Source organism: Protopterus annectens, chromosome 2.part1 (genome assembly GCF_019279795.1).
Source record: "Protopterus annectens isolate FY-2018-M chromosome 2.part1, PAN1.0, whole genome shotgun sequence".
In the NCBI taxonomy this organism is placed as follows: Eukaryota; Metazoa; Chordata; order Ceratodontiformes; family Protopteridae; genus Protopterus; species Protopterus annectens.
The window spans coordinates 514,845,511-514,865,623 of record NC_056729.1 but is presented as its reverse complement, the minus strand read 5'-3'; the positions used below and the strand labels follow the sequence as shown (position 1 = coordinate 514,865,623).

The following is a 20,113-nucleotide window of genomic DNA, read 5'->3' as shown; positions in this document are numbered from 1 at the left end:
AAGGATTACTGGCCTCAAACATATATCCTATGCAGCCTGACTGAAAAAACTCCGGCTGTACTCAGTGGCATATCGCTTACTCAGAGGTGATCTCTGCCTGACTTACAAAGCCATGTCCAACTCAGAATTGATGGACATGCTCCACCTAAAAAAATCCAAGTCACTGCGAGCCATGCGCTCTAGTGAGCTAAACTTCACCACAACAATAAATAGAACATGCTGGAGGGATAGATTCCTGTCACAGAGACTCCCCATGCTTTGGAACAAAATTCCAAACTACATTAGGCAGAGCCCCTCACTAACACTCTTCAAGAGAAACCTTGACGAGTGGATGGGTAACAGAAAATACACCCCTGGGATCACTTCATTTGCTCCACTTGACAGAGGATCAGTTAATTAATCAATGGGGTGGTGAAAGCCGACACACTCTGGCTAGGCTTATAAATGCTCTCGGGCAGATAGCCTAGTACCTACCTATGAACCTAAGAGATCTGGGAACACAGGTTGGCAGCAACCTCTCTTTTGACCACCACATTGCCACTGTGGTCAGAATGTCCTTCTATGTGGCACATCTCATTACTAAGGGTTTTGCATCCAGGAAGAGAGAGGTCATTGTCTCCCTCTACTCTTCCCTCATTAGGCCAATCATCAAGTACAATGCCCCATTTGGCATGTACCTCATTAGACACCTGCAACAACTGAAGAGGCTGCAAAAGTAGCTCACAAAGAGGCTCCTAGGCCTTAAATACGTGTCCTATATGGACAGACTCAAAAACCTCCAACTATTCTCTGTCTCATCTCCTACTTAGAGGCAATCTCTGCTTTACTTACAAAGCCATGTCTGACCCAGCTCTGTTAGAAATGCTACATCTAAATAAATCCCAATCCTTCCACACCACACACTCCAGAGACCTCAACCTCATTACCACAATCAACAGAACAAGCTGGAGGGACAGGTTCATAACCCAGAGACTGCCCATGCTATGGAACAGACTTCCCATACATGTCAAACAGAGCACCTCACTGGCCCTCTTCAAGAGAAATGTTGTTGAGTGGATGGGAAATACAAAATTCACTTCGGGGATCACTCTAGTGGCTCTACTCGACAGAGGCACTGGGAACTAAGGTTGGGTGGCACGATGCCAGGGTAATCCTATGGGCTAGGCTTGTAAAGGCTTCAGGGCCATTAGCCTAGTACACACCTATGAAGTTATGAACCTATGTTGCATATAGTGCAACCCATTACACCTTCCTTCACACACAAGCGTGCAAACACACATACAGTATACCCAATTACTGACATTTATTGACTAAGTATACATCAGATATATGACTGTGATCAAATGAATGAATAAGCAAATAAATAATAGGCAAAGTGATATATTTTGACTCACTGCTGTCAGATGTATATAGTGCAGCCCATTATAAGTCACCCACATACACATAACTCTGCCTACCAACTGCAAATACTTTACTGACTGTATGTACCTCACATGTGAGATAACCATAAAACACAATGATGTACAACCCAGCATCAAACAGTGGCTAGTAGTCAGCATTGTCCAGTCGCAGTAGGAAAAATATGTTACCAAACATGTAGCTACCAGGGCAGTGGATGTGAATAAAAAAAAGTTATGTCTTACCATAACGTTCCATCTGTATTGTTGATCCTCGTTCAGTCATTATGTGTGGGTATTGGTTCCGACCTCGGAAAAGTACCGGACATTTTCCAAGCTTGTGTCAGCTACAAACTCTTGAGCTAAACTCTTACCCATAATTTTCCTCTCCCTGTTACCTCAGATTGAGTTTGCAAGTCAAAAGAAGGTAGATGCTACCTCTGGTCAAATGACCTAAGAGAACTGTATGGTGAGATCCACTAGAAGCCACAGGAGGGGGAAGGAGGGAGGGTTGTAATGACTGAACGAGGATCAACAATACAGATGGAACGTTATGGTAAGACATAACTTTTTTATCTGATATTGTTAATCCTCGTTCATTCCTTATGTATGGGACAGAGTTCCCAGCTACCTCTGTTCCTGGGAGGCTATCATGGATGGACATTCCTGAGCACCATAGAACCAAAAGATGCTCTCCCCATGGAGGCCAAATCCAATTTGTAATGATTGATAAAGGTATGAGGTATAGCCCAAGTTGCAGCTGCACAGATGTCATGTAAAGAAGCTCTGGCATGGAAGGCAGCAGAAGTTGCCACCGACCTTGTCAAATGAGCCTTCATGGAAGTAGGCAATGGAATATTACGTTGTGTATAAATGAAGGTCACACAGTCTTTCAACCATCTAGCTAATGTGACCTTAGCAACAGCACATCCTAATCTAGGTCCAGAATAGGCCAAAAATAATTGGACAGATTTATGAGAGGACCTAGTCCTGTTTAAGCAAAAATGGATTTGCCTGTGAATATCTAGGGTATGTAGGCGATACTCTCCTCTGTTTTAATGATTGGGAAAGAAAACTAGCACTTCAACAGTTTGATTAATGGACATTTCAGAGATCACTTTTGGCAGAAATGAAGGATTAGTTCTCAAAGACACTCTATCTCTATGAAAAATCAAGTATGGACTCTTGCTGCATAAAGCCTGAAGCTCAGAGATACGTCTGGCAGAAGTAATGGTGACCAAAAACAAGGTTTTCCATGACAAATATTTGAGGTCGCAAGAAGAAGCTGGTTCAAAGGGTGCCATTTTCAGAGCTTGTAGAACTAATGACAGATCCCATGGTTGAATAGGTTCTCTAAAAGGTGGCTTCAGATGATTCACACCTTTTATAAAGGTCTTACATAATTTGTGTGACATAAGAGAGGAGTCTTGGATACCCTCATGGAAATTAGATATTGCAGCCAACTGAACTCTAATGGGACAGACCCGATTGAAAAAGGTCAACCAGATACTCTAGTATTATCAACACTGGTGCTGAGAAGAGATCTACTTGTTTTTCTTTCAGCCAACAGGTAAATCTTTTCTACTTGCTTAGATAAGTAATTCTAGTGGAAGACTTATGACATGCAATGAGAATGTCCTGTACTGGTAAAGAGAGATCATTCTTCCTGGCAATCAAGGGAATTGGAGTAGCCAAGCTGTGAGCTTCAGGCTGTCCAAGCTGGGATGAATCAGGTTCTGCGGATGTGAGATCAACTCCGGGGTTGGATGGAGAATCCATGGTCGATCTAGTAGGTTAGGCCAGAGGAAGGGGAACCAAATCTGATGAGGCCAATATGGTGCTATGAGGATCACCTTGCTCTTCAACTGACAGGCTTTCTTCAGAAACTGGGGAATGAGGGGAAAAGGTGGGAATGCATAAAGAAGACCGAAGGGCCAATCGTGGACTAGAGCATCCCTGGTTGACTTTCCCAGGGGGGGGGATCAGGGCGAAGTAGTTGCTGCATTTGTAGTTGGTCGGGGATGCAAAGAGGTCACAGCAAGGATGGCCCCAGTGGTGGAAGATCTCCACCACTATCAAGGGATTCAGGGACCACTCATGAGGTTGTAGAATGCACCTGCTGAGTCTGTCTGCTATCACACTGGAACTCCCAGGAATGTGCATTGCTAGAAGAAAACAGTTGGTAGCCAATGCCCATTGCCATATCCTCATGGCCTCTCAACAAAGGGGATAAAATTTGGTTCCACCTTGTTTGTTGATGTACCAGACCACCGCCATGTTATCTGATTGAATCGCAATCATCCCAGATGGCAGCAGGGGATGGAATGCTTGCAACACCAGAAGCACCGCCCCCAGCTCTAGAACATTTATATGCAGTTGGGCCTCCAATTCGGACCAAGTGCCTTGGACTGTCTGTCCCTGACATAGCCCCACCCCCACCCCATCAGGGAGGTGTCTGTGGTCACTGTAGCCTTGGGTTGCTGGGGGGAGAAGGGGCGAGACCATAGTGACGGTTTGTGTGTCATCCACCAATTTAAATCCTGTTTGCACATGTGGGTTTCTTGAATCTTGTCTGAAAGAGGATGCTGAAAAGGATACCATTGGGTGAGCAGTAGCCATTGTAGAAGCCTCATATGAAATCTGGCCAGGGGGACAATGGTGATGGAGGCTGCCATGGTACCCAACAGCTGTAGGACAGAGTGAGATGTGTATTTCTCCCTTGAAAGGATTGGGATCAGTTGTTGCTTTATCCTTAGAATTCTGTGCTCTGGAATGGCAGCTCTGCAATTCTTTGTATCCAAGATAACCCCTATGAATTCTGTGGACTGAGATGGGGTGAGATTGGATTTTTGCCAGTTTATGGTTATGCCTAGCCTTTGTGCAGCGAGGAAAGAGTATATGCCAGGGCTTCTTCCAATAGATGTCTGGTGGGGGTGGAAATGAACCAGTCATCTAGGTATGGAAACACCTGGAATCCTTGTAATTGCAATTGAGCTGTGACAACTGCCATGCACTTTGTGAACACTCTGGGGGCTGTAGAGAGTCCGAAGGGCAGTACTCTGAACTGGTAGTGACTGGCTCCTGCACGGAAGCGCAGAAATCTTCTTGATGGCCTGTCCACTTTTATATGGAAGTACGCATCTTGAAGATCTGTCGAGCACATCCAATCATATTTTTCCAAAAGCGGGAGGATAGACTGTATAGTGACTCTCACAAACTTGTTCAATACACTGAGATCCAAAATTGGTCTCCAGTCCCCGGTTTTCTTTGGCACCAAAAATAGTCGTAGTAGAATCCGGATCCTATCTGGTCTGGAGGGACTATCTGGATGACTCTCTTTCTTAGCAGCTTAGCAGCTTTTCTATATCTAGTGCTGCTTCTTCCCTTTGACTGGGTGGAATGTCGGGAAAGATTTTTGAAGGGACAGGACAAAGATCGAAGGGAATATGATAACCTCTGGTAATAATCCTTTGTACCCAAGAATCAGTGGTGATGGTTAGCCAGGCAGAAGGGTACAAGGAGAAACGACCCCCAACCACCTCTAGAGGAAAGGAGTTGGGCCACTCTTCTGGAGCGCTGGTAGGATTGGCCAGGAAACAAGTCCCTGGAACCCTGGTTACACAGACCCCCTCTGCCTGGAAAGGAGCATCTGCCCTGTGAGTTTCCCCCTCTGCCTCTAGGGGAGAACTCGGTCTGTGTGTCACGGAAAGGACCCTGAGATTTCTTGAACCATATCTTCCCAATCTTTTGGTTTCAGGAGAAAGCACATTGAGGGGAAGAATAATGGACACCTATGGCAGAAAGGGTCTTACCGTACTGTTCACATCTGGCCTGTGTGCTTTTAACTTTGGGTCCAAACAACAAAGAGGTCTCAATGGGAGCATTAAGAACGGAAGCCTTAAAGGGTTCCGCGAAATTGCACAAGCGCATCCAGGCTTGTCATCTCCAGACCACAGCTGAATCCACCACTCTAGCTGCTCCTTCTGATGTGTGAGATATCAGTCGCATAGAGGAGTTAGATATTGACTCAATGGTGGCCAGCTGAGAGGCCACTTTGTCACGGACTTCATCAGACACGGCACCAGCCAAGGTTTCAGAGAGCTTGGAAATCTGATCCCTTTGAAGCCTTGTAAAGTGTGCCATATAATTCAGGAACCTGATAGTAAAGGTTGCTGATGCAAAGGTGCACTTCCCTATCCTGTCCAGGGCCCCGGACTCTTTGTTAGGCGGATGGACAGTCTGGCCTTCTTCTTCCGCCAGATCGTTTTTTGTTGCGGCTGCCACCACCAGAGCATCCACAAGAAGACCTTTAGACCAATGGGGATCTGTAGCAGGAGGGGACAAAATCTTATCTGGCCTCCGGGGAATAGCCTCGATGGTGTCAGGAGCCTTCCAAGCACACTGCACGATGAGCCGGACAAGTTCATCAGCAGGTGGAGTAACCCAGGAGGTAGGGGGCCGGGATTTAGAGAATTTTACCAAAGGATACGTCAGAGGGTGACCGAGGAAATCCTTCTCCCTCATCAAAGTCTGTGTCTTCAGTGAGGGACTCCTCTGTGAAGTCCATGTGCTTCCTCTTACACAAACTTTTCCGGTGGACTTCCTCAGATGGAGAAGCTGGGGAAGACAGTGGAAAAGGGGTTTCCTGTGGAAATATGTCCTGAGGCCCTTGCACCAGTGTCCGCTAGGTGCGACTTGTGAAAACAGTGTACCAGAGGAGGGTGGGGGATAGACAGCACAGCATTGCCAGCAGAAGCCAGAGCCTTATCCATCAGTTGAAAGGCTGGTCCACCTGAAGAGGGGTGAGTGTCCAGGACAGGGGTCACCCCTGCCCTAAGTGGCTCAGCTTTCCGACTCGGAGTGACCAGATGGCTGTGGAACACCAAATTACATATGTCACAACTGTCATCCTGGGTCATAGCAAAACTCTCCTGCCACAAAGGCAACTGTGTTTCGTTAGTGAGATCCATAAAGGGAACCACAGAGGGGGAAGACTGTGCTATATCAATGGACTTCAAAGGCAATGAAGGAGGAGAATAAGAAGGGGGTCTTTGGAGATGGGGGGTGGGATACCTCTGGCCAGAAGCATTTGATCCACAAAACACAACACATCATGTTCAGAAAGGCTTCTAGTGGACCTCACGGAGACTTAGGGAGAAAAAGGTCTGTCCACAGAAGAGACAAGCTCGGTGCCTACCTTACCAGTCCACACTGAGAACAACAGTGCTGACAGAGACTGGACTATGGGTGTCTGCACCGAGGAAATCATTGGTGCCGAGGTCACTGTCTGCACTGACACAAGGATCGGTGCTAAAGTGGTTGCCGGTACCGAAGCTGAGACCGACAAATTTTGAGCTGAGATGTCGGTTCCGAGTAAGATGTCGGAGCCGACGTGGTCAAGGTCTGCGCCGACTGAACAGTCGGTGCCAAAGTAGTAGTTGTAATAGTCCGAACCGAGTAGCCCCTCGGTGCTGATATAGTAAAGGCTACAGGAGAAGACGGAGCTGAGATCACTGATGGTGCCGAAGGCCTCGGTGCTGAAGGTCTAGGCACCAAAAGTACTGGGGCTGACTGAGTGAGCTCCGAAGCAGAAACTTTAGCCTTATTAGATCTTGGTTGGTGGGAGTCCCCAGCCGGGGATGAAGGCAAAGACTTGGCCTTGGTAGGATCATCCAAAATTTTCTTATGGGCTCTAGGAGGGGTTGAAGCCTCCAACCCAGAAATAGCCTCTGAAAAGGGAGATTTGAGAAGTCCCTTCAGCAACAACTTATTTTTCCTTTCCAACAAGGTTCTGTTAGACACATTTTTACAAATACCACAGGGCTGGTCAACAGATAAGTGGGACACACCCAAGCAATAAACGTACAAAGTGTGTGCATCTGATGTAGGTAATTTGTGTCCATAATCAGAACACCTTTTAAATCCTGGACTACCTTTCTTATTTGCCATGATAGAAAAAAGGGGACAGTAGAAGGGGTAGCAGCAATGGTACAAAAGAATACCCGAAGATATGAAGAAAAGGAAGAGATTACCAACAATGGTAAGGGAGAAATACCTCGTGGTAAAAAGTGCAAAGTAAAGAGAAGAAACTCAAGAAAATATGGTCGCTAAATGCAATAGGTTAAGAGACAACAAAATAGAAACTTTTCTGACAGAAAAAGTTATATATTAGACTAGTCTGACAACAAATATCTATACTTAGCTCAAGAGATGCAGCTTGACACGACCGAATGGCAATGCGGCAAACGAAATCTGAGGTAACAGGGAGAGGGGAATTATGGGTAAGAGTTTAGCTCGAGAGTTTGTAGCTGATGCGAGCTTGGAAAATGGCCGGCTCGGTTCCGAGGTTGGAACCGATACCCATACGTAAGGAATGAACGAGGATTAACAATATCAGATGCAGTTTTTCAAATGCTTTACATTCACCTACCTTCAGCAATTCAGCATGAATCTGTACTGGGAACTAGTCTAAAACAGTAGTACCAGCATATATTACTATTAATAACCTTCACTCCAGCAATGCATGATAGTTTTTGTTCCATACAAAACACTGCAATATTAACATGCCTTGCCAATTTTAATGAGCATCTTGCTAGTTTTTAGAAGAGTTGATGCATGCATCTGTAAACAGTTCTTTGTCTGAAGTGCTATAGGAAACTAGACTTGAAAAGTTTTACACTGTTAGCTAGTTTTACCTCAGGGGAGAGAATTGACCAGGTATTTGGTCACAGAGGACAAGGTTCATTCTATTTCAGGATTTCTTAAGTCTGGCCCTTGCTGAATGCACTAATTTGACATGATCACAGGGAATTCCTTTATTTTTAGTAGCAGTTTTACTTGCCAGTGTAGAACAATAAACATTGTGCTGGAGTTAGTATGGTAGTTTGCAGACTAACAAGTCAGCCCAATGACAGGAAAAATAGTTTGCCTTTTGCAAAGTTAGCAGTGTTAATTGCCAGCATCATAAATATGCAGACCATCCTGACATGTGCATTTAATCAACTGTTGAAGTAAACTGATGAGAAGGCAAATGCAAACAAAAGGTGTCAATATTCAGTATGAGCAAGAAGGAGCCATTTGTTGAATGAAGTTCAGGCTTTGGGGCACAAGAACATGAAGACTTATGGTGAGGTATTTGGTTATCCTGGTTGTGTACAGACAGAATGATATTATTAGCTTCAGGCTGATACAATCTGCTGTATGAACCTTTCATGGTGACACCATCACTGTAGGGGCTATGGCATTTACCTGGAGTCTTGTTTAACCACTTACGAGTGTCACCAAGCATGCATTTTGTTTTACAGGTGTTGACAAGGTGGTTGTTCTTTAACTATATTATTATGCCAGCCAAATCACTACGCATATTGTATTTTTTTAATCCTTACCCCCACTTAACCATCAGGCCTCCCAGAACCCCATCAACCCATTCATTTCTCCCTAAGACCGAGAACAAACCCATTTATTTCCAGGGCTGAGTGACAGCCCTATATCCCATTCACTCCCTGACTGAGGCAACAGGTATTAGCCTATTTCTCCTCCTTCAGGTGCAAGAGCTGGGCGCCAAGCAGGACATCATTTTATGGTGGTCCCTTTTCTTTCCACCTAGCTCCCTTGCTGACGTAGCTGGTGGCTTCACTGGATACTACTTGTCAAGGGAGGTTCCCCGTGCATGCTTTGGCATACCTTGGGACCACCTCTTTGCCTCACACACAGTGTGTGTGTGTGTGTGTGTGTGTGTGTGTGTGTGTGTGTGTGTGTGTGTGTGTGTGTGTGTGTGATACTAATCTGATATATGCTGCCAGCAATTCCTCAGCACTTCTTTTGGGGTCAGTGTTCAGTGCATCACTTCCTCCCTCCCAGTGTAGGTGAGGAAGCATCAACTACTCCCTCCCAACCTCCCCACCTGGGTCCTCCAGAGTCTGAGTAGTAAATTGAATTTTGATCATCTGAGTCATAGTCCAGTCATTATTCCTTTTTGTCATGCAGCCAAGCTAGCTATTTTCTGTTTATGTATGACATGCTAGCTGATGGATGCCAGATGGTTAAATCATCTGTGTATGAAGCAAGGTATTCAAGTCAGTTTTCCTATACTGGCAGATACAACAGAATCATTTAGATATCTCAATGGCATAAAATAAGATATAAATGAATGTGTATTTTTGAGAAATACATTTATGGTGCTGCATGGTGGAGTGCATGAATTTCAGAAGCAAAGGTAAATTAAAAAGTTAAGTTTACAAATGAGGTGTCTTACCTGCTCTTTCTTTCTTTGCTTGGCACTGATGTTTCATGACTTTCATGTTTCCATTCTGCTTTGAGCTAAAAGAAAAAAAGTGGGAAGGGAGAATGATTAGCTGCTTTCTGGAAACACTGATTATCATGCGAGAACTAAGCCAGACTCCACATCATCCCAGTTTTCTTATTTATGACACTATTCCCAAACAAGGCAGGATAACTTTCCCTCTCTGGTATTTGGGATAAGTAGATAACTTACTACTGGCAACTTTACAAGAAGAATTTTCCCCCCCCACACACACACACACACACACACACACTACATATAGTTATTGCAAATGCTACAACTATGATAAATATGCATCTGAATTATAAGAATTGCTGTGTCAATATGAATTAACCTAAGAAAAATGTGAGCAACTGGATGTCACCAACTGTTAAATATGTTCTTGTTCTCCTTCTGTTTTGTGTTTCTTACCATTTGTCATTGCACAGCACATGTGGCCAATCCAGTGCCATGCCCCCCAAATGTAGTTTCTGAGCACTTCTACTTTATTATCATTGCATATACTCACTAATGATATGCCTAGGTCTGAGGGTTGTAGAGATGCTACTGTAGTTGGTTAATGTCATTATGTTATAAATGCTGATGGTCTTAAATAAGAATAAGAGCTCATTCCACACATTTCATTTCCTGAACACAGCTATCTTCCCTGCTGTCTCTTCTCTAGGTATCCACATTTTAACCATTTAAGGTGGCAGTATGTGCTATGTACCTGATAAGCTCAAGGTCACTGTTCTTCTACGAAATGCTAGGTTTGTTTAATAATCCCACTGTCTAGGTGAACAGTGAATGAATGAATCAAGTATTTTCTATGATGCATGAGATTCTGTAACAGACTCTTGCTACTCAGTATGACATATGACAGCCTACAAATAAAGACAACTCTCATTCTTCAAACAGAAGCCTAAAACCCCAGATCTAAGAAAGTGTGATTACACACAGGCCGTCTGTCCTACAAGACTGGTAGAATGTTCACATAGCTAATTCCAAGAAATACTGAACAGAACTCTCTCAGTACTGCAAGAAGTGCAGGGTACAATGATTCTGAATGGGGGCACTAAATATTACTACATCAGCTCAGACAGATGCACTAAGGGGAGCACATCAGGTCACTGAAGACACTTTCAGAAAAAGTGAAATGACCAAAGAACATTCATTGAAACTACATTCACTGACAGTGGAGCTTGTCTCTTTCTGCCGTGTTGTGCTACCTTTGAGTTCACATACATAAGTTAGGGAGTGTGAGGGTGTCCTCCCACGTGGGGAGTGCAGGGTTGCATGCCCAAAAGCAAAAAAAAAAAAAATAAATAAATAAATAAAAAAAAACTTTCCCCAAATGTTCATTAAAGTAATTTTTACATTTGCCAAAACTGCCCTCAGCAGGTCGACTTCAATCAGTTCTGGGAACTAGTCTAAAAGCGTAGTAGCAGCATATATTAGTATTAGTACCCTTCACCCCAGCACTGCATGGCAGTCTTGGTGCATTACAGAACTTTGCAGCATTAACATATCTTGCCCATTTTCTCAAGTAAACTCTTAAAGAGGCATTTGCTGACATGAGCAAAATTTTGCTGTGATCTCTCTTTCACAATGAGGATTAGAGCTCTATTTAATCCCCTGCTATATCAGCATGTTAAAAAGACAAAAAAGGTGACTGGATGCCATCATTATATAAGTGATATTACTGAGTAACATGTACATTTCAGAGCAAGCTGATATTAAAAACCACCAGTCATGCAATGATTTAATTACCTATCAACCATACGACTTAAACAAATTACCTACTTATTATTTAACAAGAATTTCTTGTTGTGCAGAGGGTTGCACACTACACTACACTGCCATACAACAGGAAAGCAGAATGAGATGTTAAGGTTTCATCACCACTGTTGTAGAGGGATACAGCCCTGAATGTAATCCAGGCGACCCAAGTTCAATTACTGGCTCAGGGTTGGAGCCAGAAAGGGGAATGAAGTAATGAAGAGCACTGACTTTAACTCTCTTTGGGGGGGAGGGGGGGGGGGTAGCAGTAAAATCATAGGGCACACATTATTGTGGTAAAATCTTCAAAGACAGCTAAGGACCACACAGGACAGCTGGCTACAGGAGAACAAGGCAGTCTTAAAGGTTAATGTCACTTGCAGAAGGCAATGAAACTTTATTACGGTTACACATTGCACATTGAACCCTGAGCCATTACCGGGCATGTGCATTATAGTATTAGGACCTAAGCAGAAGTCTCTCATTCCTCCATATGGATGGCAACACCACTGTCTGCCTCCTAGGCCCTCATCGCCAGTGAAATGAACAGATTGTAGGGCTGTCATCTCTGGAGGAACAAAAGGAGCAATTGAATGGTGTGAGGGAAGCTAGATAGTCAGAGGCAGGCTGGATTAAAAAAAAAAGGTATTAGCATGATAGACAAGGCACTACACAGGAGGCCACTGTCTGAACTGTCAGTTGTTAAAGATTATGCGCAAAGGCACAAAACTAAATACAGAATCAACATTCTGTTTTCACCTTTTCCAAGAACTTATTGAATTCTACTGCTCCCTATTGTCAGTGATGTTATTTTAATTTAAAAAGGTACATTTCAAGCTTAAGTAATATTTCAGAATTGTACAGCATTGATAGGCATCCTAACACCCTTCTGTGTGTGCTTTTGTGAATAGTTTATTCTTGCATGTCATATGACATCACTGGCCAGGAGGACGTCAGTGCAAGACTTCTTCATCTTGTCGGGCAGGCATCTGTGGTAAAACAGCTCACTCATTCTTAAGGAAAACATAACATATATATCACTGTATCATTTTATAATTTGATTGCCACCTGTACAATATGTAGCTGTACTATAGGAAACACATTTTAGGACTTTGTAATGTTTTCTTAATTCATAAAAAAATGTGTTTGCATGCTGCCAGTGTCCTGTGGGGTCCTCATACATTTCATAAGTTTGTTAGCAGAATCTCAGCCCAAGGGCCATCAAGGAGACTTCCAAATCACAGAGTTGTTGACAGTGTGACCAAAATTAATTTTGAAAGAAAATACAGAAACAGAATTACAAATAGATAAAGGAATATTGTTCCAAATAACCAGAATATACGGAGAAATAAAAATTCTCCAGACCATAGTTTTATTGTTATTTATGAAAAAAATGTTGAGTGTCTAAAAGGTTTATTACAAGTATACATTTGCAAATTTAAAATAAGTGTCAGTTCTTCACAATAGAATGTTTTAAAAGCTAGCATCAGTCTATTTCTGACAAAGACAAAATGCAAAAGGTACAATTTTAAAGGGTGACATTTTTTCATAACGTAAGTTAGAAATAGATGCTATTATTTTTTAATCATCTCAAGTCTAAACTGACCTTTGTCATCATTAGATGACATTCGTGGTAAACTTTCTCAGTACAAACAGTAAAATCAAACTCACCTAGATGCAAGTGTAATATAGAGGTTCTGCTGTGCCAGTAGTAACACTGGTAAGTTTTATATTTTATATGTGTAATGCCAAAAAACGAATACTTAAATAGCCATATCAAGGAGATGGTGGTATCTACCAATAAAGGAAAACATGTCTGTAATTACATTGAATAGTACAGTCAAGTTCTCAGAATAATATGTCATGACCCTCATTTACCAAATGCAGTTTACTGGTTATTCTTGGTGTATAGACACAAATAAAACTGTATCTTAATGTAACGTATTGTACTTATGTAGGTAAGACAGAGAGGGTGTTGAAGAGACGGATTTATGAGCATATATATGAAATATCCAAATCCAAAGAAACCAATGCGTTGTATAAACACACTAGAGTATGTGACAGCTCAAAATTCTTATTTTTTGTACTGGAACAAGTTAAAAGGGAATTGAGGGGAGGCTTATGGGAAGAATGGCTGGAATATAAGGAGCTTTGGTGGCAAATTATGTTAGAAGCCACAAAAATACCTGGATTGAATGAACATATATCATTGTCTCCTGTGTTAAAGTTAAGAGCAGCTAAAATATAAATGAATTGGTGGCATTATTATTATTTGAACAACAGATGGCGCTATTTGTTTATAATACTCAGCAATAGAAGAGTAAAATGATATAATGAAGAAAATGAAACAAATATTTATTTTAAGTATTTATTCAATTGATATTTATGTAAGTAAGTTAATAATTATGTGTAGATATTAGATATTAGGATGAATTTATTAATAGTTTTTAATGAGTTTTAATAGATTTTGAATTAAGTTATATATTGTATGAAATTTAATGGATTTTTAATATGCATGAGTCACATAATTTTTATTGGTGGAACCAGGATGCAATTACCAACATTGGTTGAATCAAATTTGAGCATATTATATAATGGTTAATTAAGTGTATTATTTTATCTGATGAAGTCCTATGGTTGTTGCGGACGAAAACGCATTGTTATTGAACAGCGTTTATATTTGTGGAATAAAGTTCTTATCGTTTCTGCTGGCGTGTGCTCCTTTTCATCCAGTTGGATTTTTCTTGGTATTGTACTGCATATTACATATGAGTCTAAACAGGGTGGTAACATATGTCCCAAGGAAAAACAAATCTGTATTTTGGAGGAAAGAGTGAATTTTCCATCTGATGTCATGACTGCTCAGTTTGAAAGTAATGCATGTCATCACTGTACTATATTTTATTGTGTAAGGCATGTCAGAGAGGAATTATTACATGACAAGGGTGGAATGATGTCATCATTGCACTCCATTTTATTGTGTAAGGCATGTCAGAGAGGAATTGTTAGATGATAAGGGTGGAATGATGTCATCATTGCACTCCATTTTATCGTGTAAGGCACGTCAGAGAGGAACTGTTACATGATAAAGGTGGAATGATGTCATCATTGTACATTTTATTGTGTAAGGCACATCAGAGAGGAATTGTTACATGAAAAGGTTGGAATGATGTCATCATTGTACTACAGTTTATTGTGTAAGGCATGTCAGAGAGGAATTGTTACATGATAAGGGTGGAATGATATCATCATTGTACAACATCGTATTGTATAAGTCACATCAGAGAGGAATTGTTACATGATAAGGGTGGAATGATGTAATGCATGTCATCATTGTACCACATTTTATTGTGTAAGGCATATCAGAGAGGAATTGTTACATGATAAGGGTGGAATGATGTTGCTGTAAGGTAGCAGCACAGTGGTCAGGGGAGGCATCTCAAATTATCAGGAATGTTCATTTATATGGAAATGTGTAACTGAGCAAGTATATAGATTTGCTTTTGGTTTTCAAGTATGACTCAGTTATGGTGATCACAAGCAGATGTTCTTCTTTCGGCTTTTCCCGGTTAGGGGTCGCCACAGTGGAACTCCGGTCCGCTAATGATTGGCAGTAGATCTTTACAGTGCCGAGGTGCCAGCCCAACACCCAACCTTCAATGAAGGCATGCCCATTCACGCATGTCTTTCGAATGCCACTCGACCGCAGGGAGGACATGCAGACTCCACACAGAAGGCGCTCCAGCTGAGAAAGGGAGAACCTCTTGCTGTGAGGCGACAATGCTACCGCTGCACTACCGCGGCTTAAGCAGATGAACTTTCATAAAAAGGTATATGTATATGTATATGTATATATATATATATATATATATATATATATATATATATATATATATATATATATTAAAATGCATTGATAATAATAGTCGCTGCAGTTTAGAGATAATTATCTGCTACAATAAGCTGGTACTGGTATCAAGGCTATTCCTATAAATGCTACTTCAAATAAAAATGGTAATTTGTTAGAGCAAAACATATGATAAGAACAGCAAGTCTGCGGTGTTGCAATTTCTGAAATTTTTTATCTGTACACTATAGTTATGTGTCGGTGCTGTGGTAACATTGTCTCCTCACAGTAAGACGCTGTCCGGTTCGATTCTCAGCTAGAGCGTCTTCTGCGTGGAGACATGCGTGAATGGACGTACCTTCGTTGAAGGGTGTGCATCAGGGCTGGTAATTCAGCATGTAAAAATCAACTACCACTCATTAGCAGACCAGAGTTCCGCTGTGGCGACCCCTAACTGGGAAAAGCCGAAAGACATAACAACAACACTACAGTTATGTGTTTAAGATTTTATTTGTTTCTTTACTGGGGTAGAGCACTGATCACATTATCAGTGACAGGCTCAGCTACGTAAGATTTCTCATATGGTAAAACTATGTTATTAAAAGATTTAGTTTAATAAATAATAATAATAATCATAATATATTAGACATACATTATGGTGGATGGTGTTATCGTCTTTGTTGGGTCAATTTAATCTTTTAGTTTCATTTATTAATTTGAAGTTCAGACGTGTTATCCTTTTATTGGACAGTTATGGCCTCCTAATAAATTCATTTGCATTTCAAAACTTATGGAGTGGAAGCCTATTTATGCCCATATCACAGGTCTCTTACAATAAGTATGCTGTAAATCTGTTTGCTGTTTCCATGTTAATTTATATGTGCATTATTTGGAATGAATGCTACTACAAATTTGCTTTTACATTCTCATTTACAACTTTTTCATAACCATCACCAACTAAACAAATGTAGTTAGGGAACCCTTTGTTAATGCTGATAAACTAGAAGAAAAGGGCGTAACATAGACCAATTATGATTGGTAGACAAGTTGAAACACATTTTAACTAGTTCATTTCTTACAGTATGGTATTCATTATCCTATTAAAACCACATGCTCCTAAACTACTGAAGCAGCTAAGAACTTGGTCAAGGTGAGGGAGTGTCACCTCTCCATCATACAGGTTTGATTCATAGACAAAAAAATCAAAAACAGCACAAATCCATGAACACATCATCTCAGCGATGATACAAGAGTGCACTGTTCCCCCAACACAACACATGTAACTAATCAGGCAAACAGGGACAGAACAGACTGCATCAACACACCACCTGAAGTGGGGCTTAGATTATCTGGTATACAATGTTTTACAGCCAGTAATTGCTGGTCATTGATTAAACTGAAATGAGGTGCCATCCTTATTCTCATATGTTACAATGAAATGGCATGCAGCATTGGACGCCATTTTTTGTACTGGATTTTCTAACTAAGCAATCAATGCATATCAAGACTGTACTAAAGAAGTACAAGGACTTGGAAGATGAAGTAGGTTTGTTACACACAGTGGGTTCATAGGTAGTTACTGGGCATGTAATTGAGGAGATCATTAAGGAGCCTTTTTCAAATTTCCAACTTACAGAAAGCACTGTCTGGTTAAGTGGCTTGCTAAAGGTTACACAGAAGACAAATGAAGACGGAAGGATTCAAAGTATGTACACTTGGCACAGGAAGCAGCCCATTAACAAGTCAAAGCTTTAGTCCTTTGCACTTATTGCCAGACACAAACTAGAAAGCAGGCAGATTCAACTGACATTTGAACTCAGATCACCGGACTGAGTCACAGTTCAGAGTGCTAATAACTACATGTGTATATATATATATATATATATATATATATATATATATATATATATTCTTATTGCCTGAGTCTTTAAATAAACCACACAATGTACTAATGTATCATGAAGTCAAAAAAGTAGGTCCAAAGTCAGAGAACCAATTGCAAAACTGTTGCAAAACAGCCTTATTTCTTTAGTGTTGCATCAGGTGGATTACTGAAAAGGCCTACTCAAATACTAACTAGTACAGTTAAAAACAGGGTCATGATTAAGCAATCCATGTGGACAAACATAATGCATTTCTTATAAGGAGGTAGCCAAAACTAAATATGATGATAGTTAATCCAAATTACCTGTACCTGTTTGACAACAGATAGGGCAAAGGACAACCTAGAAGGAACAAACAGTACTTACAGGATTTCCAAATCTGTATTTTTATTTTATGTGCATACAGGAATGTGATGACGATGATGAGGGCTGCTGCAGTTCATTAATTTTATTTAAAGTGTTTATTTTTATAGTTTGGTCAACATTTTGTGTATATTTTTACATTGTTTAGATAACAGTGATGGCTATTTTGGGAGATCAGTGGATAACAGGTCTTCATTAACAAGTGGACTGAACTGCTTATTGTGTTATACTGTTTTGGACTAGAATATCTGCATACCATACTGTAGTAATACATGGTCACCTGACTAGTTTTCACCACACAGTCTGATTTAAGATTCATTTCAAAAATACATACATACATACATAAAAATACTGCTTCTATTAGGTAATGGTGTTGCTGTTTGTTCTCACTATCACACAACTAACCTCATAATCCTCTTCTCAGATTTCAACTCTCTTTTGTTATCATTATTACAAGACATAGCCTTAGAGGCTGGATTGTTTGCTGTTAGAAGAAAAAAGAAACATTTTATTAGTTAAAAATGACATTCAAATATTTTTTGAAAATCAAAAAATGCTACTTAAATACTGGAAATTACACTACATGTACAAGGACAGTCAACTCAAGTTACCACGTTAATTCACATTTAAATACTATAGCTGCTTTAAGTCAGTAATTTCTTTGACTATTCAGATTTTTGCTATTACATATGTATGTAATTCTTGAAAAACAATACAAATGAAATATATGTTTATATCAGAGTTTTGCATTATATTATAGATAAACTCAGTAAAGCCCCTTTAAGTTCATTTAACAATGTCCCTTTCTTGGATGTCACAAAGAAAGATGAAGTAGTCCCTTTATTATTGACAGGTTAAATGTCAGGGAACCTACAATTTATTATGTATCCCTTTGTCAGAACACAAAAAGCTGCACTGAAAACATTTAGCTACTGACATTGTAATACATAAGAACTTGGTGTATTGCAGATGATATGTCATATATTTCGGTTGTAGGAGGCACAGAAGGAAAAGGTGAGTTTAACTTTAAATTATTTCCATTTTCTGCAACCTTTGAGTTGTCATGTATCGAAGCTGGGGTGTCAGGGCAGAACCTCCACACTGAGATGTACAGTGGACTTGCCCCCTATAAAACATTTGTTTAGTAGTGTGTGATAATATTTTCAGTGTCACTACTTTATAATGTGATTTTGTGTCTTTAGATGTTTTCACTGTGATTAACTACATTTCATTTAAAAAACACATGGTTCAGCACAGTGGATCCAAAATGCTTGCTAAAAAAGGATAAGACTTCATAACTTAAAATGACTGGCTCACTTCTAGGAAGAAGAGGGACTTGTGCTTGCAGAACTTGTAGGATATGATGTTGCACACACATTTAGAGATTCTATTATATAAGGGGACCTTCACTGTGTCACTACTAGACAGAGGCACAGTATTCTAGATTTATTCTGTACATTTTTGTACCATTTCATGGGGTGGCAAAAGCCACATCACTATGGCTAGGCTTACAAATGCCCCAGGGCAGGTAGCCTAGTACTATACTATGAAACTATGAAACTATAAGGTATAAAACACTGATTAAGAATATAGTTGTGATATAGAGGATTATGAATGGGTCATTAATTATAACCTGCTTATTATGTGACCGTGACATGGACACCAGGAAATTCACCTCGAGAGTCAAGCTTGACAGTTGAATCTTGGCATTCATATCAAGAACAGATAATTAGGGGATATGATCACAAACCCGATAATAATTCTTTGCAGTGCATGGAGCTTTATCTGCTGCATGTACTACTACTTACAGTCGAATAAAAAAGCACTAAGTGTTTTGTCGGCTTTCAAAGCAATAAAGCACGAAGAAGGCACTGTCAAAAAGACAGTGCAACTCTGTTTCTTATGTTTGCTCTTACCTTTTGTGCCTCTCAGCTGTCCAGATTTTTACAGAATGTCCATATTTTTTCCCTCACATGTTTGGTCTATTCCTCATAAACTTTGTTGTTTTCAGGCAAATCACCAAGGATTGAAGTTACCAAATAATGACATACATTTGAGTTTCAGACTTCGTAGCCTCAGAAAAAGCAGGCTAACAAAAATCCTGTTATTCTAGTAACTTTATAAACTTATAAAGATGAAGTCAGGAGCCTTTTACCAACACAGACAGCAGAGAGAAGCAAATCTTTGCTGTCATTTGCTGGTTAGTACTGGCAGATTTGATAAACTAGCATGAGACCGGAACTTAACAAGTTAAGCAGGCAAGGCCAGGTCTTGCTCTATAGTAGCACTTAACTGATTTGTCTTTTTCCATATATCACAGCGTAATCACTACTCTCCATGCACTACATATGTTTAATGTACTGGGTTTAGGATCAGCTAAAAATGTAGTTCTGATATATGTTACTATAAATTCCCGGTCAACAAATGTTAAATAAATAAAAAATAAATAAAAAATGATTTAAGACATGCCCTTGCAAACACAAATGTTCTTGTCTGTCAGAATACAAGGATGCAGTTTAGAGTATGCTCTTTAACTTGCTTAACAATGTCCTTATCTTTAGTA

General features: G+C 40.5%; 1 protein-coding gene across 3 annotated transcripts in view; it reads right to left on the bottom strand.

Moving 5' to 3' along the window:
* Positions 1–20,113, bottom strand: part of LOC122794129 — a 594,614-nt gene that overhangs the window by 153,801 nt on the left and 420,700 nt on the right. For all 3 annotated transcript variants that reach the window (XM_044062306.1, XM_044062307.1, XM_044062308.1), the window contains exons 8-9: positions 17,956–18,034; positions 9,652–9,716 (exon numbers count right to left, since the gene is read on the bottom strand). In XM_044062306.1, the coding sequence (XP_043918241.1) occupies positions 9,652–9,716; positions 17,956–18,034 (144 nt within the window). The remainder of the gene's footprint in view (positions 1–9,651; positions 9,717–17,955; positions 18,035–20,113) is intronic.